Here is a 23,283-nt window from a genome sequence, read left to right as displayed (position 1 = left end):
TCCTTTGTAACTGCATCATAGTACCCAATTAGTCCCCCTTAACAAATCCATTCTCTGTGACTGCAGTATAATTGCATTCCTGTCCAGATGATCCTGCATTGCTTCTTAAACCAGTGATTCCCTTACCATTATTTTTCCTTGAACAGATGTTAAGGTAACAGGTCTGTAATTACTCATGTCACATTTTGATTCCCCCTTTATCAGTTGGAGATACTTTTGCACATCTCCAATCCATAGGGAATTCCCTGAATCCAAGGATGCTCTCACAATTATGGCCAAGGGTTTGCTCACCTCCCTTGCTGCTTCTCTTATTATGATTGAATAGATCCCATCCACCCCCAGGTGCCTTTATGTTCAGCTTCTACAGTTTCTCTTCCACTTTTCTTTCAGTTATCACAAAGTCATTTAGCCCTCTATTGGAGTTTGATAAAAATTCTTGCATCCCCCCCACCTAAAGAATTCCTCATGTGTGAATGTAGATGCAGAATACCTATTCAGTTTGTCAGCAACCTAAGCACAGTCCAGTTAATCCATTGACATCAAGTGGCTCAGTGTGATTCAACACCTTTCTACTATTGATATAAGCATAGAAGTCTTTGCTGCTTTTCTTTGCATTCTTTGCCAGAGACATCTCATAATCTGCCTTAGCTTGCCTAACCTCCTTTATGACTTGATTACAAAATCTATCATAGGCTTCTGAATCACTAGATAATTTATATACCTGTGTATCCCCCCCCCCAAGCTAGCAATTTTCCAACCTACCTATGACTACCTTGAAAGCATTAGCAAATATTCTTGCTCTCATGGTCACTCCTTCTATTTAAGTGCATCCCATCCCTGTGAAAACAGTCTCTCCTGTTAACAAGCACAGAGCACACTGAGAAAAATTCTACCCAAAATTCTACAAATGCAATGTTGCACAAAATACCACAGAAAAATCAGCAAGGGGGTGGCTTATCCTTAGATTTGTCTCCACTGTGAATTATGATGCATATTAATCCTTTCTGTTATATTATATTATATTGAATTGTGTTGTGATCAGGAAGAATCATGTCAGTTATGAATAATGTAGTAATTTCTAGAAATTAAATAACCACTTTTTTATAAAAAGGAACAGTTCTCTTTCTTTATTCAACAGTAAACATCATAGTAATCATAGCATGCCAAAAATTGCTTCCACCATGTTTTTGAGGAATGGCACATAGATGTAAGTGCATTTCATCAAATTGGGACTACTTTGAAAAGGACCATCAAAATATGGATGATTAATAAAGGTATGTTGGGGGGGGGGGGATTATGACCATTCTTTATTGGACAGCCTTCATATGGCATGAAGTGTATAATTGAGATTGGATACTACAGCAAAATAGTTTTATACATAGATTTTATTTTATTTTTTAAAGGCATGCTATGGATGATTTGGAATCACGGAGACCACCATCTCCTGACACAGTTCGCTCTGAGTAAGTATTTAATTCAGTAGAAAAACTAGAGAAGTTTAGTGTCATTTCCAAATTTTAGAATGTAGAAATACTTAAATAGGGAAGACTTGGTATGGTTGTTCTATGATTTTCTTTATTTTTTTTCAATTTTGTGCATCTTTGCTAAACACTTGCTTTATTTTTAACAGTTGCAATTGTCAGTAAATGTTGACAAGAACAAGGGGCCCAGCACTGAAGCATGGAGGATGCTACTAATAATGTAGTCTAAGAAGAGCAGTGTCCATTGATAACCACTCTCCATTTTATTCCACTAAACCATCACTTTATCCATAGCTGTAACTTGTCCTTTATGTACACTGCTCCAATTTGTGTAGCAGGCTTTTATGTGCGTCAGTATTGAAAGATTTTCTAAAATCTAAGTATATGATATCAGAATTATTTTTAGCATCTAGTTCCTTTGTTATATGTCATAGTATCAAATCAGATTGGTCAGACAAGATCGCCCCTTAACACATCAATGCTTTGACTGCAGTTGAACTGCATTACTGTCTAGATGATCCTACATTATTTCTTTAATTAGTGACTCCATAATTTTCCCTGTAACAGAAGTCAAGCTATCTTGTCTGTAATTATTCGTGTCACCCTTTGATCCCCCTTTGTGATTTAGGGATGCATTCACACATCTCCAGTCCATAGGTACCTCCCCTGAATCCAACGATGTTGTTATAATCAAGGCTAGAGATTTGCTCATTTCTTTTACTGCCTATCTTAATGTGATTTGGATTACGATCAGTTAATCTAAACCAAAATGGAACAAAGGCCAATCTAAAGATAAGGAAATAATATTTTAAATATGTTTTACTCATAAAAAACTATGAAACTGGTAAAAAATAACAATTTAAGTGCAAAAAAAAAAATTACTTGTTTAGGTAAGAAAACAAACAAACAAACAAATTGCACTAATTTTCCTTGTTACTATCCTTTTGCTGTCCTCTTTGAGAAGGACACAAAGCAGTGCATTATGGATACTATTGGCCTTCTTATGAGGGGCAGTCAATAAGTATTTGAACCTCACCTAGAAGTGTTTGAGGTAGGTAGGTGGTGTGTGTGCACAATCAGTGATCACTGAATTGTGACTACCCCCGTGTGTAATGGATCATGTTGCATAGCTCGCAGTTACAAAAAACCGAACACCTTCATATGCTAGAATAGTGGTAATTTGCATCTTCTCATGCAAGTCAAAGTGATAAATTAGCAGTTATGGAACGTAGTAAAGATATCATGAAGTTTCAAAAGGGAATGATTGTGGGAGCTCTTGCATCAGGCACTTCTATCAGAAATGTAACATCTTGTTGTTTGCTCACTGCTTACTGTGATTAAGGTGTACAAAAAATGGAGTCAAATGGGTAAACTCACCTCCCACTGAGAGAACTGTAAAGGATTATGCAAGACGGATGTTTATGGTGTGTGAAAGGTGCAGCATATCATATGGGCTCAACATCAGGTAATGCAAGAACAGTATTCCAAGTGATGATATGCTGCACCTTCAGACATATGAGGTTCCACAGCAGATGACACAAGAAACATCCCTCTCCTCACCACTGATCATTGTCAACAATGATCAGTGGTGTCAACACTATGGTATCAACAGCATGCTGGTCGGACACTGGAAACGAGTGGGTGATCAGATGAGTCCAAATATCTGGTGAAACATGCTGACAGATGTATACATTGTGTGTGTGTGTGTGTGTGTGTGTGTGTGTGTGTGTGTGTGTGTGTGTGTGTGTGTGTGTGTGTGTGTGTGTGTGTGTGTGTGTGTGTGTGTGTGTGTCGCAAGCAACACACGTCCATGGACCTATCGTGCATGGTGCCCACTATCGAGGCATTGGTGGCTGTTGCTTAATATGGGGCATGTTTCATTGGCAAGAACTAGAACACCTGGACCAATATTTCACTGGTGAGTTTTACCAGCAGCTCTTTTGGCGACCATGTGCACCCTGCCATGTTTCATTTTTTCCCCTGGTTACAGAAATGGGATCTTCCAAGACAATGCACTATGTCATTGAGCCCACACTTTGCACGAGTGGTTCTTCCAAAGTCAGCAAAGTTTGTCCAAAGCATCCCACAGGTGTTCAAATCAAGATGAGATACTTTGGAATGGGAAATGAGGCATATGGACACCTAGCCATTATGTGGACTAGTCTTGTAGGCAGCATGGCTGCAGATCCCTTTGGGCATCTTCAGACAGCTAGTGGAGTCAATACCTATGTGAATAGTGTCTGTTATCTGTGGGAACACTGGCTCTACATGCTATTTGGTAGGTGGTCTCAATTCAGTGATTACTGATACAGCACTCGGTAATCACTACATTAACTTATGAGACTTAACACACTGTTAAGTCTCATAAGTTAATGTACGGGTGTCTGTAGAAATGAAACGATTTTGATTATATTTACATATTATTTTTTATAAGAAATATTAATGTTTAAAATCAAATTATGATTACCCCACAAGAGAAAGCAAAATACGCTATTGATGGCTGAATTAAAGTCACCAAAGACAGGTCATGTGTACTTAGATGTACTCTGTATGTGGTAGCACAATTATATGACTGCCAGCCTGCCCTGATATTACAGCATAATGTAGCAAATCCTCTGTTTGGTTTTGTCTTCCTTCCTTGATGCTTGGGTGCCAAACGACTGGTTTGCTAGAGCTGGATCCATTCCTTGGCAATAGATCGCATGACCTTACACTGCTCCTTTATTTATTTTATTCTCTCTCTCTCTCTCTCTCTCTCTCTCTCTCTCTCTCTCTCTCTCTCTCTGTTCAGTTATGTGAAAGGCAAAGTGTACCACACAAAGATACAGTTTATTGTTCAAGAAAATCATATCACATCAATAGTTGCCTCTTTGTGCTGTTGATGAATCTTCTGATATGTTAAGACAACATGTGGAGGGAAATTGAATACCATTATGACTTAGTCTGTGCTGAATGTACATATTGAATGTCTCTAATGTTGGACCATCATAGACATCATCACATTATGTACCCCAGTGTACCTGGATGTTATGTTCACATATATCATATGAAATTCAAGCATACTGACAATGACCTTTGTGAATATACCTATTTTTGCATTTTTCAATAAAAAGTTTTAAGCTTTCTTAGTTATTTCACTTCTGTATACATCATGCAAATTTATTATTATAATTTTTTTTTTTTTTCCGCTGATCAATCAATTACTAAACTAGAACCATGAATACAGTGAGAGGTGGTATGCTGGAGAAGTTTGAGGTCTGATCCATTATAAAATTTCTTCATTTGCAAAGGCAAAACAAATCCATGAGGAGAGAGCTGTTTTTCATATGAGACAATGAAAAATTGGAAAAGGAAGTTTAGTTTGTGTATGGGCAAAGCCGTGTGCTCGATGACCCAAGAAAAGAAATACCTATCTCAGCCACAGATCCTATCATTGTGGCTAAAGTGGGACAGCTAGTCCTTTAAGACATGTGTTACTATAAATTTTATAGTCGTGGCACACCATAGCCTTAGTTGCTTTTGCGCCAATAAAATCAAAATCCAACCAACTATAAATTTTATAGCAAATGAAGTGAACATCAGCCATGGGTCTGTTTGCACCATAATTTATGAATTCCTGTACATGTCTAAGGTGGCAGCCTGATGCGTTCTGAGGATGTTAATTTTTTTGACCGAATTTATATGATGAATGAACACCAGGTACATCACTGTGGTCCAGAAACAAAACAGATGTACAAATAACGAAATCATTCACCTTCACAAACCTCAAAAAAAAAAAAAAAAAAAAAAAAAAAAATCCAAGGTTCAATTGTATCTATCAACAATATCATGTTATTAGTCTTCCAGAACTGTAAAAGGTTTGATCCTTACAAATTACCTCTCAAAAGGCAATAGTATCATTGTGGAGTACTGCAGAAATCTCCTGAGAAAGTTAAGAGAGGTATTAATTTGAAGAGATGCAGTAAGCTATCCAAATATGTTGCCTCCTAGCCAACAGTGCTCCTGCTCTGACAGCAAGCAGACATCCCAGTCATGTGTGGCTTTGAGAATCTGAAGTACTCACCTTATTCTCTGTCTGTCACTTTTACACTCTTCCTAAAATGAAGAATCTTATGTGGGGGGGGGTCACAAATTTCAGACTAATGAGAAGATAATTAATGAAGTGGAAGTCTGGTTTTCTCTCAAAGTGAAGGGTTTATTCACGAGGTGTGAAATCACATATCGAGATGGGAAAAATGAAAGTGGCTACACAATATGAGTAGCTAAACTCATAGTATGAAACCATGATGTATGAAACAGTATGAAAGTAGCTACATAGAGAAGGATGAAATTTCCAGAAAGTTTCCTCTAAATCCAATATTTCTAGGTGAGGATAATTACTTATATCTTGTATCTTTGATAACATAGCAGCTGATTTTGCTGTTTTAGCATATATTACAACTAAATCTTGTTATTTACTTCTTTATCCAGGTGGAAGTAATAAGGTTTAGCTAATGAAAAAGTAGGTTAAAAATTGGTCAAAGGAAGGCTGCATGCGAGTGCATCACCTGTTGGGGATATTAATGTGATTATCATTAGATTCTGGGATGATTCACTTACATTTGAGAAGCCTACCCTTTTCAGACTCCCATACTGCTGGGTATTGGGGGAGGGACCCAATACCCAGAAGTATTCTATGGCATACCACAAACTCACATAAGCATACTACTAGAAATTCTCCTGCCCCTTCCCCTCTTCATCTACTCCCACACATGAATCTCCCAAAGTTAATATACTAAATATTAATACATTTAATATACTCACTATTTTGGCAGTCCTCTCCCCTCTTGCCTAACTTGCTTAGAAATCAGAGTACCTGCCACCTTGTGTACACACTCGACCACCACAACACATCTATCATATATGCTTCTTCCCCTACTCTGCTCCACCAAATTTCACTGAAATTAATCTATGCAGTAACATAGATGCAGTTGCATTCCATGAAACCCTTATGGCGGTGGTGTTCTATATCCCATTGAAGTGGGTGGGTGTATCAGTGCAGCATCCAGTAAGCGTGTTGGGTTTGGGGTGGGGAGTTACAGTCACATCTATTCTCCTGTTGTCACCTGTACATTCCTTGCAGGTCTACTCAGCATTTTACTCAGTAAAGAATTTACTTTTGTTAGCAAAATCTTTGAAGGCAGAGTGATTTCTTTATTTAGAATAAAGTTGGTTTCATTTCCAGTAGGAAGGCTGTTGAAGTGGGTTGCCATTTGTCTCCTGTATACCCCATAGAGGAGCCAGGAATAGACATGTCTGCCTAATCCTCAAGGTCACTTAGGCAGTTTTCTGGAGCACTGATGCCAAATTTGGAATTCATGGCCATTTGGCAAGAAGGTGGTATAAGTTGTCAGCTTAAACCACAAGTCTCAGAGTTGGTGAATGGGACCGGGTATGAAGTTCTTAGTAATACTCCTTTTAACTTGCTGGTCTCATCTCATCTGTTGAGCTCACTCTGCACCAAGCAACACAGCAGCAATCTTCAGGGCAGAATGCACTGGTCCCACAGGAGTTAATTATTGTCTGTGACACAATTGTCAGGAAAAAGAGAAATATATTATGAAAAAATGATAGGTGAAATAGGACAAGGATATGTCTGCCAGGGGCAAAAGTTGATGACATTGTAGAGCAGATATCATCTTTTAAGGGCACAAAAGGTAACATCATTCTACACATTGGCACTAATGACATTAAGTGAAGGAGAGCTGCGGATTTAGTTAGCAAGTACAGGTCAATGTTGAAAAAAAGTTGCGAGTTAGGGTTAAATTTGGAAGTGGCTGCAATCCTGCCTAGACATGATAGGAGGGAATATATAATGAGAGCCCTGTAAATCGATTTGTCCCTGGAGAGATTGTGCAGAGCTCATGGGGTAGAATTTTTCTTAGCATGTTCTGTGCTTGTTAACAGGAGAGATTGCTTCTACTGGGATGGGATACACTTAAATAGAAAGGGGGCAAGAATATTTGCTGATGCTATCGAGGCAATGTTAGGTGTGTCAGAAAACTGCCAGCTTGGGTGGGGTATTCACAGACTAATAGATTAACAGTAGCCGCAGGTAGAGGCAAGAAATGATTCTTGCACTCTTTCTATTCGAATGAGCAGCAGCCCAGAAAGCAAGTTACTGAGGATTTCAGGAACTGCTGGGAGTCGTGAAACAAGTAAATACATGGGCTGTGTTAGAGTAACTAAGAGTAAGAACAGGTGCATGTATGCAGGCTGGCATTGATTAACGCGATCAGTTCATCCCGCGAGTGTATTGCACAAAATGGAAGCGCGTTAATCGAATATAATAATCAATAGGAAAAATTATAATTGGTCTGTGACCTTCAGGAATCTCCATAAACAATTTTAAAAGTACCTTTTAAATAACTTTTTGACTGGATACTATGTAAAAGATAATGAAAATAATTATAGGATTAAATGTGTATTGCATAAAATACACAATGAAGAAACTATTTGTTACAGAAATATTTGAACAAAGTTATTTGAGCAGTGTTGACTTTCTCTTTTTCATCAGTTTCCGATAGCTGGCAACAACCTTCTCTAGGCCTTTGCGAAATAAATGTGACAAATAACCTCAAACCTTTTGTTTGAGGTTCTCTTGCGATATGAAAGATTTCATCTAGTAGTTTTACCATAACATTTTTTGCAGTAACATTTTCATATGACTGATTTAAAGTTAAAAATTTTTTTTGCGCTTAAAAATTACAATTTTTAAATGCAAGCATGCAGGAGACAAACAAGTAGCATGTCTGTTTCTGATGATTGATGGTACACACTGATGCATGCAGTAGGCATTTGGTTGTTTATTGCATCTCCGATGAGCAGTACGCTTAGCGTGTAATTTAAATCTTTTAAACTATCACATAAAAAAAATATTGTGTTAACTGGGAAATTTGCATTGTGTAAAGTGGTATAATTTTTTTCAAATAGCAGTAATGAAAAGCGCATTAATCAAACTCTTGTTATGTGAGGCCTGGCTGTATTTGCATGTTCACCAATGCTAGGAGTATAGAAAATTTGATGAATTTGAAGTGCTGGTTAAGACATTCAAAGCAGATAATGTTGGGATATCAGAGACGTGGTGTCACTCAGATATAAGGGATGCAGAATTGGAATTTGGGGAGTACAATGTGTACATTAAGGATAAGAAGGGAGGAGGGGTTATGCTGTTAGTTAAGAAACACACAAAATCTAAGGAAGTTCATATAGTTGACATAGATGGACAGTGCAATGTTGAGTCAGTTTAGTGTGACTTAAGCATTGAGAAAGCAAAAATGAGGGTAGGAGTTTGTTTTAGGCCTAATAAACTCAGATAAGTACAGAGAAATAGAGTGGGTTAGTAAATCAGAGTGTCTTATAATGGGAGATGTTAACTTTCCAGATATAGAATGGAACTTGTGGTTTGGTCGCTCACACACACACTAGTAATGCTTTTGTGGATTTATTGGATGATTGTTTTCTACAGCAGTATGTTAGAGAGGCAACAAGAGGGAGTAACACTCTTGATCTGATTATCAGCAGTGATTATTCATGCATTAAGGATTTACAGATAAAGGAACCACTAGGTGGCAATAAAGTGATCACAGTTTACTGATGTGAGGTTTAATTAAAGATAACTACCATCAGAGGTAAAGGGAAGGGTTTTTGCTTTGTTAAAGGTGACTACAGTGGTCTCAGATTTTTTTTTAAGTTCGATGCAGTGGGATCAACTGATGATGTTACCAACAGCAAATTCTAAATGGGAAGCATTCAAGGAATTAATCGTGGAAGCTACTAGACTTTTTCTTCCAATTAAGTACTGTACTAGGTTTAGGCCCAAATGGATATTAGATGAATTAATGAGACTCATAGCTGAAAAGAAAAATGCATGGGATGCACCTCAATTGTCAGGTGACATAGAAGCCTATGGTAGATACAAGCTGGTCTGAAATCAAGTCACAAAGGAGGTTAGGCAAGTGAAGGCAGATTATGAGAAATCTTTGGTAAAGAATCCAAAGAAAAACAACAAAGACTTCTTTGCTTATATAAACTCTAAAAGGAAGGGGATGACTTAGATTTGTCCACTTGATATCAATGGTTTAACTAGATGATCATTCTCAGATAGCTGCCAAACTAAATGAGTATAATGTTGTAATAACTGAGAGCAAAGTGGAGGAGAAATGGTTGAAGTTAAACATAAGAAAGACACCTGGGGTAGATGGGATCTATCCAGTTATATTAAAGGAGGTGGCAAAGGAAGTAAGCAAACCCTTAGCCATAATTATGAGAGCTTCCTGGGACTCAGGGGAGGTACCCATAGATTGGAGATGTGCAAATGGATCTCCAATTCACAAAGGGGATCAAAGGCTGACACGAGTAATTACAGATATGTTAGTTTGACTTCTGTTCTAGGTAAAATAAGGGTGTCACTGGTTAAAGAAGCATTGCAAGATCATCTAGACAAAGACAGCAGTAATAATTCAGACACAGCATGGGTTTGTTAAGGGGAAGTCTTGTCTGACCAATTAGATTGGATACTATGATGTGGTCACAAAGGAACTGGATGCAAAAAATAATTTTGATATCATATACTTGGATTTCAGGATAGCTTTTGATACTGTTGCACATGGAAGACTACTGTAAAAATTGGAGCAGTATGGCATTAAGAGCAAGTTCCTACAATGGACAAAAGAATGGCTGAATGGGAGAAGACTGAGAATGGTAATCAGTGGATACTGCTCTATGTGGGCTAATGTTATTAGTGGTGTCTCTCAGGGTTCGGCGTTGGGCCCATTGTTGTTTTGTATATTTTTCAATGATATTGATGAAGGTATATCAAGCTTAATGTCAAAGTTTGCAGTTGATAGAAAGGTTGGCAGGGTTGTTCATAACAGTAATGACAGTATGCTGTTGCAACAGGAACTGGAAAAGCTGGGCAGATGGGCTGAGAAGTGGCAACTGAAGTTTAACATTGACAAATACAAAGTACTGCAATGGGTAGCAGTAACCCCAGAGAAATGTACCAACTGTGTGGTGTTACACTCAGGGTAGTGGGGAAGGAAAGAGACCTCGGGGTAATTGTGCAGTCAGATATGAAGTTTTCTGAACAGTTCAGACAGGCTGCCAGAGTAGGTCGTGGGGTCTTGTCAATAATATAAATGAATTTTGCAAGCAGGAATAAGAAAGTGATTATCCCATTGTATAAGGCAATGGTCAGGCCACAACTTGAGTACTGTGTATAGTTCTGGAAGCTTCATTTTAGGAAGGATGTAGAGTTGCTAGAATAAGTACAGAAAAGAGCATCGAGACTGGTGAGGAGAAGAAAGGGGTGCTCTTACAAAAAAAAGTGTCCTGCAAATTGCAGTGTTACCAAGAAAGGCTTAAGTTCTGCAAATTGCAGCTTCTGGAGACTAGGCACGTGCAAGGCGATTTGATTGAATAGGCCTTGAATAGATTGAGCAGACTCAATGTTGATGGGATTCTTACTCTTGCTTTGATTACAATCCTGAGGGGCCATAGATTCAAACCGAAGAAAGCCGCACTTGTAAAATAGATGTGCAGAAATTTGCCTTTAGTCAGCGGGTAGTTGATTGCTGGAACAAACTTCCATCTGTTGTTGTGGTGGTAGTTGATACCTTAAATAAATTCAAGGCAGAACTAGACAAACATTTGGAATAAATGGATCAGTGAAATGAGAAGGGTTTGTTTTTTTAGCTGATGCTGTATAAAGTTGCTTTCTTGCATCATATGCCTGTGCTAGTGCTAATGAGGACAAAGTTACAAAATTTTAGGAAATTATAGCAGTATATAGCATTTGACCCTCAAGAATGATGGCTGATGAGCTGGATATGAATAAGCAGATGATTTGTCAAATTCTGCGACAAGGTTTAGGGAAAAGGAAGGACTATTCAAAATATGTGCTGCATAGCCTGACAGATGAGCAGAAGCAACAAAGTATGTCATTGTGCAAAGACTTTGCCCAGACTTGTCAAGACAATTTTAATTTCCTTGACTGTATTGTCACTTGAAATGAGTGTTGAGTGTTTCAGTATGACCCAGAGAAGAAGTGTCAGAACATGCAGTGGACCTTAAAATCATCACCATGACTCAACAAGTTTTGTGTACAGAAGTCCAGGATCAAGACAATTCCGATCATGTTTGTCAACAAATGGGTGCAATTCACAAGGAATTTGCACCTGAAGGGGAGAGAGTCAATGCTGCATTCTATGTACAGGTGCTTCAAAGTCTATTGAAGCACATTTCCCAAATTAGGCTGCAATTTTGAATGAAAGGCAGCTGGTTCTTATTGCAAGATGTCCCCCGCCCATTCCATACTTGTTGTGAAGCTATTTCTGATCAAACATGGCATTGTACAGATCAATCATCCATCGTACTCTACTGATCTAGCACCAGCAGATATCTTTCCTCTTTCCCAAGGTGAAAACTACTTTCAAAGGAAAGAGATTTTATTTCAGGATTTTTAGGACATAATGAAAAGCATAACTGCAAGCTGAACATTATATCTTTGGATGCCTTCTCTGACTTTTTTTAGGAAGGTGTAATAAATGTACTCAATCAAATGGTGATTATTTTGAATAAAATAAAATCATTTTTGAGCTCATTCACTGTATTTTTTATTGCCACACCTTGTTTTAAAAATGATAGTTTCTTAATAGATGTTAGGAATAAATTTTGTTCATATGGAGAAAACATTATTTTTTTTTCCCTCCTACAGACCAACAGAAAGAGAAGAAACAGGAAAGCTAATCCGAACTAAACTTAAAGAGCTGATGATGTCTGTTGACTTGGATGAAGTAACAAGTAAATACGTAAGGCTCTTCTTTAAACAGTGTTTTTTTTTTTATACTAGACTGGCTTTATTTTCATATACTGTTTTCAAAATTAGTATTGTATTGGCAAAATTATGCAAAGAAGCAAGCTTATAGAGCATCAGCCAATGGGAAAAAAAGAAAAGAATATTTATGTCCTGTTATATTATTGTATATATAGGGCTCAGCCTCATTCTGCACTGTCTGCTCAGAATAATGAGCAGAATGGTGCATCGATCTCATATATTTGGAAACACTTCACCGTGAGTTGCCTTGATATTGCACTACTCTGAATAAAAATACTTCTCCATTGGAGAAGTATATTGCTACATTATTTAAAATGTGTGCTGCTACCCAAACCACCAGTTTCAACCTTGGTTTGAGTCTCATCAGATGGATGCACTAAGTAGCTAACCTAAATTGCTTATGACGGCAGGTAAAATGAGTCTATTTTACCTCCCACACCATCTTACGTCTCATCTGTTATGAATGCAGTGTTCAGAGTGTGTGCCTGCTCAATGGTGAGACCCTAACATGGGATCTCACCATTTACCCTAACTAGGGATCTCACCATTGACCGTACCGGCAGTCTGGACAACAACATACACATTAAATAAATAGCAATATACTTCTCCATTAGAGCTTTTTTTTATATATATATATATATATATATCATCATCAGCCATTTTCAATCCACTGCAGGATGAAGGCCTCTCCAGCAACTTTCCAGTTCCTTCTGTTTTGAGCACCGGCCATCCATTTACTACCCACAGACTCATGAATTTCATCTATCCATCTCCGCCTTTGTCTTCCATGTTTTCTTCTAGCTCCTCTTGGGTACCATTCTGTTATTTTCTTAGTCCATCTGTCATCATGTCTCCGAGTTATATGTCCTGCCCAAGACCATTTTAGTTCTGATAAGAATGTCCTTTACTTGAGTTTGCTGCCTAATCCCTGTGTTTCCCTTCTTATCTAACAGTCTGATTCCCAATATAATTCGTTCCATTCTTCGCTGTGTAGTTCTCAGCTTCTCTTCCATTCTTTTGATGAGTGCCCAAGTTTCACTTCCATAAGTCATGGTGGGGAATATACATTGGTTCATTATTTTACGTTTCAGACAAACTGGAATATTGCTCTTCAGTATGTGACTATATTTCCTGAATGCTATCCATCCAAAATTTATTCTTCTCTTGACTTCCAGCCATTTATCATTATTACAGCTAATAACTTGTCCCAGATAAGTATATGACTCCACCTTTTCAATTACTGCTCCTTCAATCATTATTTCCCTTTCCGTGGCATACTTGTTCATCATTACTTTTGTTTTAGCAATATTCATCTTTAGTCCAAAATCCTTACTAACTGTGCATAACTGATTAAGATTTTCCTCTAATTCTTTGGGATCATGGCTTATGACCACAATGCCATCTGCAAATCGTAAATGGTTTAGGTACTCTCCGTTCACATTGACACCTTTCTGCGACCAGTCTAATCTTCTGAAAACTTCCTCAAGGGCAGCAGTAAACAGCTTCGGAGATATTGTGTCTCCTTGTCGAACTCCTTTCTCGATTTTAAATTTGCTACTGTCTTTGTCTAGTCTAATAAAGGATGTAGCACTCTCATATATTTTCTTCAAAATCATAATATATGGAGTATCTATGCCTTGTCTTTCCAGTGCCCGAAACATTGCCTTATGCTGTATGGAGTCAAATGCCAGGCATAATGGTGTTTTATATTCATTTGCTTTCTCCATTAGCTGTGATATTACGTGAAGGTGATCCATAGTTGAGAATCCTGTCCTAAAGCCAGCTTGCTCTTTCGGTTGATTCTTATCAAGTATTTTTTCAAATCTGTTAGTAATGACCCTTGAGAACAACTTGTAGATGTGGGATAACAGGCTAATTGGTCTATAATTTCTAATTTCTGATTTATCTCCTTTCTTATGCAGCAAAACTATGATTGCATTATTCCACTGCTTAGGCGTCACACCTTTTCTAATGCACTCTGTGAAGTGTCTTGCCAGTTTTTGTGTTATGTCTCTTCTTCCAAATTTTAACAACTCTACATTAACTTCGTCTTCCCCCGGGGCTTTCTGATTCTTCATTTTCTTCAATGCATGTTCTATCTCATCAGGAAGAATATCGGGTATATCGTATGCGTTGCTACTTTGCAATCCATCTGCCCCACTGCTGGCATCATTCCCTTGCTCCGTGTATAATTCTCTATAGTAGTCTTCTGCTATTTGAATTATGCCTTCTCTGTTGTTTATAAGTACACCATCGCTATTATTCAGTTTCAGTATCATTTGTCTTTCTGTATTACTGCTCATGGCTGCTGATTTAAATCCTTTGTTTTCCTTTAATGCTTGTTCTACTTTTCTTGTGTTAAATCTTCTTATGTCCTCTCTGAGTCTCTTTCTAATGGCTTTGCATAACTCAGTTATACTCAATTTTTTCTTGTTAGTATTTATCTTGCTCTTCATTTTTCGCCTTCGGTTCATCATATCAAGTGTTTCTTGACTAATTTTTTCTTCTTTGGATTTCTTTTTCCCTATAGGTTTCTTGGGCTTTATCACTTTCAGAAAGTTGTAATATTCCTCGTCGATATCTTGGTCCTGAGCAGTCTGCAGAAGCTCAAACTTGTTCTTAAGTTCCAGTACATACTGCTTTTTCTCCTCTTCTGTTATTTCAAAGATCTTTGTATTATTTACTCGAGTCAGTTTTTCCTTTCCTTTCCTACATTTATGTCAAGTGTACATCTTACCATTCTGTGATCACTTCCAACATTTACCTTATTCAGGACGGTAACATCATTCACAATATATCTTCTGTTAGTGAGGATGAAGTCGATTTCATTAGTTGTTAATCCATTTGGACTCTTCCATGTCCACTTTCTGTTCACCCTTTTCTTGAAAAAAGTGTTCATTACTGACAATCCTTGAGATTCTGCAAATTCCACAAGTCTTTCACCTCTTTTATTTCTTTCACCAATTCCAAAATTTCCTATAGTTCCCCTTTCTGCGCTGTTTTGTCTTTTTCCAACCTTAGCATTGAAGTCCCACATAATAATAGTGTAGTGGGTTTTCTGCTCATCTAGAAGACTCTCAATCTGTATATATAGCATACAGTAATACCAGGATAACTGGTGGTGAAGTGACTCCACAATGCGAAATCAGTCCACTGAGTGGACGGAAATCGTGGGATACCTACTTAGTAATGGGTGGGTCCACCTTTCACTCGGATAAGGGCAGTCACACGGCATGGTATTAAGTCCACTAGTTCACGAAAGCGCTCCACAGGTATTTCCATTTATGCTTGCTGCACCGCTGTTCATAATTCTGTTACATTCCTGGGTGGAGGATCCAAAACTCAAACGGACCTTTTCACAACATCCCAAAGGTGCTCCACGGGGTTCATGTCCAGTGAACACGGAGGCCATTCCATTGTGGTAAAATCTGCAGAATGCTCTTCGAACCATGTTCTAGTCACAATGGCTCTGTGGGGTGGCATGATGACCATGAAACGATGCAAAAGATGTGCAAGGATGGACACATAGCCTGGACTGTTCAGAGATGCATCTAGACGTACTGGAGGTCCCAACACGTGCCAGTTGAACATGCCCCAGACCATTGCTGACCATCCACTTGCCTGAACAGTTCCTTGTTGATATGAAGGGTGCATAGCTTCGTGCTGTTTCCGCCAGATACACACCCTCCTGTTCGCTCGAAATAACTATAAATGGGACTCATCAGACCAGGAGACCTGTCTCCAATCATCCAAGGTCCAGTGCTGATGTTCTTTCACCCAGTTGAGGCATAGAGTCCTGTGTCATGGTGTTAGCAATGGGACTCTAGTGGGTCGGCAGCTCCCATAACCTATTATGGCTGATGATTGCCTGATGGTCTTGGTGGAGACGTTTCTGGCACCTCCCTTCTTGATGATTTGTTCCACTGTTGCTTTCCGGTTTGTTTGAAACAGTGCAAGATAGACGTCGATGGACACGTTCATCCACCACCTTTCTCCACCCACAGCACTATCCAAGGCGAGATGTTATTCCGGAAATGGCCCATTCCCAATACACTCTTGATATTGTCGAATGGGAATAGTGCAGTTTCTGTACCACCTCGTTGATAGTGACCCATGCATCGGGCATCCACCATCATCCCTCTTTCAAAGTCAGTTAACTTGCGATGTTGGTCCATACTGACATCGAATTACCGTCAACGTGAATGCAGTGACCCAGTACCTATATACCTGCCAAGTGGTGGGTTCGTCCACTAGTGAGAGGGGTAATAGCATTGCATTGCCCGGGAACCAGGTATCCCACGTTTTCTGTACTTTCAGTGTAAATAAGAAACCTAGTTTGCTCATTGCTATGTACAGAATGAGGCGTTGCCCTAAATTGACTTGTGTTCTCTTATATGTATATGGCTACCATCCTTTGACCTTTGAAAACTAGAGATTATCAGAAAAAGCAGAGGGAAAGCAGTTTTTTAAATCCAGACTTTGGATTTTTATTTGGACTTGAAACCATATTTCACTGAAAACTTACATATTTTATGTTAAGAAATGGCAATAGGAGTTTACGGGTACTGTGTGGTGGTATTAAATATTAGTCATGTAGAATTTTTCTATTTATGGATTTCTGGCTTAGATTATCTGATAGACATCACTGACTGATGATCATTGCTTTAAGAAAGCTACTGTTGCAAACTTTGTCCACTTTGGAATGTTGAGTCAAAGTTTTTTATATCATTGACGCTGCTGTCTTGACTTGGCTTTCAAGGCCCTAAGTGCTAAGTGATTTTTCTCTCTCTGTGTCGTATAGAGAGCTCTTTGAAAGCAATATATTTTTATTCCTTTTCTTGTGTGATTTTCTGTTTTGTTTACTTCAAATGGTTCTGTGCTTGCGGGATCTAATTTTCAATCAGGAGATTTACTAATAGAGACCTCTCACTCAAAACACCAAGCTATCATTACAGCTGACTTCTTTAAATGGAATTCGAATTCAAGTCACCCCATATAACACACTGAATTTTTCCAAGGGATTGATCAATTAATGGGATCTATTAAAAATTTCTGAAGAAGAAATAGTTTAGGAACTGAAAGATAAAAATGTCACTCAATGAGATAACATCAGGCTGTAGTTCTGGTCATAAAATCAAACAACAACAAAAATTGTCTTTCGAGGTATTTCCAAAGTTTCATAAAAAAAAGTGAACTGACTGCATTTTTTTTTCACCTGGCTGAGAATCCTCTCACACAGCATTGTTATGAAGAATTACTAAAATACTATTAATTAAGATTACTAGAATAGATAAGGAGGAGGCATACACTCTCACCCTGACAGCAGTCCTCTGCTTAAAGAGTGCACAGCTGCTGCTGGGGATAGCAAGGAGGCTCCACACTGTACCAAAACTAATTGAATACAGATACCCACGAGAGAGAGAGAGAGAGAGAGAGAGAGAGAGAGAGAGAGAGAGAGAGAGAGAGAGAGAGAGAGAGAGAGAGAGAGATGTAAGGAAACAGTAGTGATCACACCTACAGAAATTTCCAGAAAATTAAATTTGCATTTTGGCATCCTGCTGACAGCAAAATGAACCAGGGGTGCTCCTATGCAAGTGATCAAGAAAAATGACAGAAAATGTCTTAAATATTTTTGGCCCAATAACAAGGAAGCAACTGAAACGAGAAAACTTCCGTGTAAACTGAAGCCAAAGAACAGGTCAAACCAAAATACAAATATGCATTGTAACATCTTAACTGAAGCAAATTAAATACTAAATTATAAAATTTTAAATTTAAAATGCTGAACACAAACTAAAAAGACAAAGTAAAAATTAATCAGTTATACCAGGAGTGGCCTACTTAATTTGTGATGTGATCTACTTTTTTCCTTCAAAATGTGCCACAATCTACCATCTCAAAAATAACATTGCACAAACCGAGGGATGACTGTATATTTAAAATTCATCGTGATTGACCGAAATTAAATCTGCGATCGACTCGTTGGCCACCCCTGAGTTATACCATATTAGAATATGGATAAATAAAAAACATGAAGGCAGGGGTGCAGAAGGACACAAGAAGAATGCAAATGGACTGTGTACTATCCCTCTCAAGGTTCGGTAAGATGTAAATTAAACTTGGTGTAATTAAATAATGATTTGCAAAATTAAATCCTATTATACTATATTAAAAGAATTATTGGAAACAGCAGCAAGTATTGCTGAAGAAGTACCAACTACCACTTTCAAGTGAAAATTAAAAATCACACCATGAAAGTAAAGTAAATACACTCAAACAAGCACATAGGCATGGTTTTTCATTTGGTAATTGATTTTTGCCTAAATGAAGATGGTAGTTAGGACTTTTCAGTTATTACTTGTTGAAGAACTTGCAACAATTTCTTTTAATGTAGATATGAGCAACCTTTTTTGACATGGGGGCTAATTCTGGAGGTATTAAAATGTTTTTGGGCTGCATTATAAATGGTATCTGCATGTTTTTTATTTATTTATCATTAATGATGTTACAAATTGACTGGTGCAGTAAGAACTAGGTATTTGCCTAGTTTTACAGCATTTAAACATCAAAAGTGCTTACATTTTATGTTGTCCTTTTGTTGTTGTTGTCCAGAACTAACCAAATACTGTAATGGTTACTTTTTAGGAGAGATGAAACTTTTGCTTTATTATATTTTTGTATTAAAAGTATTACTTGTACTTTCACTAAAACAGTGTAAAATTGTTTAATAATATTTTTTAGGAATATAATAATTATTCATCAACTTCGATAGTTTTTATTTAGATCATGGGCCTCATTGTAAAGCTAGGAGAGCTGTATTTTGCTTATCACCGCTTTAACATGTTAAATATTTACTTTTACAAATTTTAATTGAAAATTGCATTTTTCCAAGTCATAATTACCTATTCTTTCCTTCTATGTCCAGTTTCACGAACACTGCTTGCTGGTTTTGTTCTTCACATTCCTGGACTGTCTATTATTACCAACCTTATTGTTATTTCAGGAGGTATTAAAATGCTATTTTGCATAGATAGTCTAAGTGAAATATTCCTTGATATAAAGTTTGCAGTTGACAGATTCTCTGTGCCTACTTTGTTAACAGTATTAGAGAATTACTTGAGAATAACAGACACTCATCTCAATATGCTGATTAAGATCTTACAAGAAAGACATCTCATTGTCTCTCATCAACAGTTCCACTGATACTATACCATCTTCAAAGGAGTCCCACAAGAGTGAGTGTTGTCTGCTGCCCTTTACGCTGCAGAATTGGAACCTCTTCTCATCAGCAGCTGTAATGTATCATATAAAGATGACCTTAAAATTTTTATCACCTGTTACAAATCTGAGGAAGCACCCATAGTCTTCCAGAATCCAGTAAAGCAAATCCTGGATAACAACAGTTACTTACAATCAGCCAGGCTGGAAATAAAACCATCCAAATTGGCACCAATGATCTTCACTAAAAGGAGGTGGAAGATACTTCAACCATTTACTATAATTGATTAGCATTAGCAGAGGCATATGATGCAAGCAAAAAAAAAAAAAAAATCACATGTGTACCCAGTATGCATGAAAGATGTTTTATATGAAAACATCTTTGACAAAAATCAGAACCGTTTTAAAATCAAACAGCTAGAATCAAAGTTATGAATGATGTAATATTTTATGCTCACGCCCGCTACTTATTCTACTGAATTAACGTTTGGAAGAGGTTAGCGAAATCCAAGTCGATAGCCTAATTGCCCATTTGTTGAATAGTATGATGTCACAATCATGATTGCAATAATACAAATACTTGTATTTGTTGCAATCCTCATTTTCATTACATTCCATTGTTAGGCTATAGATTTGTTATATTCCACTATAGATGTTTTCACATCAATAATTTTCTGATTAGTGAAAGGGACTGAATGCCTCACTGCTACAGCTGGCCATTCAACAATGCTGAAGTCAAATGCAGAGCATTATTGAGAGTATCAAGCAAGCCAACCTAACAAAATAAAGACGTAGGTAGCAATGAGTATGCGAGAATGACAGACTATTGAGATTGCGTAAGGCAAACAGAAAATCAAGTGTTGGATTTAGCCTTCAACCAGCAATGACACTCCATCTAACAACAATGTACCTGAAGTGAGTATTAATTATGTACAATGGGACATTTTTCCAATTGCAGAGGAGATGAGTTTAAATGATCAAGCTTCTTTTCCTTAAACCAACTACTATTAACATAATAATGTGCATCAATAGTTTTAAAGGAGATTTATGAAAAACAATTTCTGTTCTGTATGCTACATTTGCAATCATCTATGGTTCAAAAATGACACAAAGAAACCTGCTGTTAAAGATATACCATTGATGTGAACCGCATTTCCTGATTTTGAAGTCGACGGAATCCTTGTGTGTAATAGCTGCAGAGGATCACTTAAGAACAACACCATTCCAGTGCCATCTAATTGTCAAATGGCTTTGTCTACCCAAAAATTCCATTGCATTTACCGAAGATTTAGTGACAGAGAGATTTATTTCTCCTCACTTACCATTCGTGCAAATAAGGCGCCTGAGACACGCATACGAACAATATGGCATTCTGGGCCAAGTGATCAATGTACCTGTTTCAGTCAACATGATGGTCCATCACTTGCCAAGGGAGATTGACGATGATCATTGTATAAATGTGCATATATAAAACACAAGAAAATACACAAGCTGAACTATTTGATCAAGTTAGTAAGAAAGCAGTGGTTAAAGTGTGGCTTCTATATTTGGTCAACACGCTTCTCTGTTGATTGTATCAAATCACGTCATGATAGAGCAGTCATTCTTTGATGACAATCACATGGAAATTAATTTGGCTAAAGACAACATAAGTAAAGCTGTTCCGATCGAGGAAAGTCTCATCGCTCCACATCAAACGTTGTGGAGTGAGGATAAATATCTTAGAATCGCCCCAGGAGAAACTAAAGTACCACAGAGCCTTCTGTTTGATGAGAACACAGAGGAACTGTACTTTCCCAGCATTTATCTTGAACAATTCAGAATGTTCTGAGAGAATTTACAAGTGACACCATTCATGAAGGCAATGAGCGAACTCAGACGATCTGACTGACACGGTGTTACTCCCTATCATCTCCTTTATGTAGCAATGAAGATAATGAAATTGAGAAAGTGAGACTCTTTGACATCGGCCTTCAAATACATACATAAAGATACAAAACTGACCCATGTGCAAGTTCAATCCAAAGAATACATTAACAGCTGTATTGAAAACAATTTGGCCTTCCTAAGGACAATCCCTAACTCGACCTACTACTGGGCTCAATGTAAGTGTGATCTATTTGCTATGATTAGACAGCTCGGTAAACCTACAATGTTCTTGACTCTGAGTGCCAATGAAATTGGCTAATGATGCTAACTCACTAACTTTGATTTGGTATGTCATTTCCGAATATGACATCAAAGACGTAATTTCCGCGCTATATATATATATATATATATATATATATATATATATATATATATATATTGGCTAATGAAGCTAATGCACTAACTTAAAGGCGCCTCCGTAGCCAGGTGGGAAGGAGCAGCAGTGCGTAGCACACGCTTCTTGATTAGACCGGGGTTTGAGCCCGTCACCACCAAAAACGGAGGATGCGGAAAGGTCAAGGGAATGACCACCGCATATTCCCGGAGCAATATGGCCTTAGTTGCTAATGCTCCTAAAAACCAAACAACAACAGCACTAACTTAAAGCCGGTACATCATATCCGAAAATGATGACAAGGAAATGAAGTCATTTCTGTGTCCCAAAATCATGACAAATTGGTTTTACTACAGTCCGAAATGTAATAGGTGCCAGGAAAGATGTTTTCACATTTCACTCATCGATTTGCTCCAGATGTTTGTCTAGCTCTGCCTTGGATTTATTTAAACTGTCAACTTCTACAACGACAGATGGAAGTTTGTTCCAGCAATCAACCACCTGCTGGCTAAAGGCAAATTTCCGCACATCTATTCTATCACTGTCTTTCCTCAGTTTGAATTTATGTTCCCTCAGGTGATTAATCTGGGCAAGAGGAAGAATCCCATCAGTATTGAGCTTGCTCAAACTGTTCAAGGCCTTATACACCTCAATCAGATCACCTTGCAGGTTCCTAGTCTCCAGATGCTGCAATTTGCAGAACTGAAGCTTTTCTTGGTAAGAGCACCTTTGTTCCCTTCTCTAATCTTGTTGCCCTTCTCTGTACTCATTCTAGCAGCTCTACATTCTTCCTGAAATGAGACATCCAGACCTGTATACAGTACTAAAGGTGTGGCTTGACCATTGCCTTATACATGGGTATAATCACCTCATCCCTGCTTGAAAATTTCCAGTATATCATTGACAAGACACCATGAGCTACTCTTGCAGACTGTCTGCAAGAAAACTATATTTTGCTGCACAATTACCCCCAGGTCCTTTTCATTCTCTACCACTCTGAGTGCAGTACCACTCAGTTGATACATTACCCTGGGGTTACTACCCCTATGGAGTACTTTACATTTGTCAATATTAAACTTCAGTTGCTACCTCTCAGCCCATATGCTGAACTTTTCTAGATCCTCTTGCAGTAGTGTACTGTCATTAGTGTTATTAATAACCCTGCCAACCTTTGTATCGTCTGAACTCAGAACCCTAGGAGACTCCACTAATAACATTAGTCTGTTGATTACCACTCTGTCTTCTCCCACTCAATCATCCCTTTATCAATATCAGCAATTTGCCCCCAATACCACACTGCTCCAATACGTACAACAGTATCAAAAGACTTTCTAAGATCCAAGTATATGATATCAAAATTATTCTTTGTATCCAGTTCCTTTGTGGCGACATCAAAGTACCCATTCAAATCAGACAGACAAGGCTTCATCTCAACAACTCCATGC

General features: G+C 37.9%; 1 protein-coding gene across 2 annotated transcripts in view; it reads left to right on the top strand.

The window, feature by feature from the left end:
- Positions 1 to 23,283, top strand: part of LOC150085821 (uncharacterized) — a 354,492-nt gene that overhangs the window by 209,203 nt on the left and 122,006 nt on the right. For both annotated transcript variants that reach the window (XM_090374264.1, XM_090374263.1), the window contains exons 8-9: positions 1,404 to 1,463; positions 12,238 to 12,331. In XM_090374264.1, the coding sequence (XP_090230390.1) occupies positions 1,404 to 1,463; positions 12,238 to 12,331 (154 nt within the window). The remainder of the gene's footprint in view (positions 1 to 1,403; positions 1,464 to 12,237; positions 12,332 to 23,283) is intronic.

Source organism: Mastigoproctus giganteus, chromosome 5 (assembly GCF_048544385.1).
Source record: "Mastigoproctus giganteus isolate SK-2022 chromosome 5, ASM4854438v1, whole genome shotgun sequence".
Classification (NCBI taxonomy): Eukaryota; Metazoa; Arthropoda; class Arachnida; order Uropygi; family Thelyphonidae; genus Mastigoproctus; species Mastigoproctus giganteus.
This window is presented reverse-complemented; position numbering and strand designations above follow the sequence as displayed.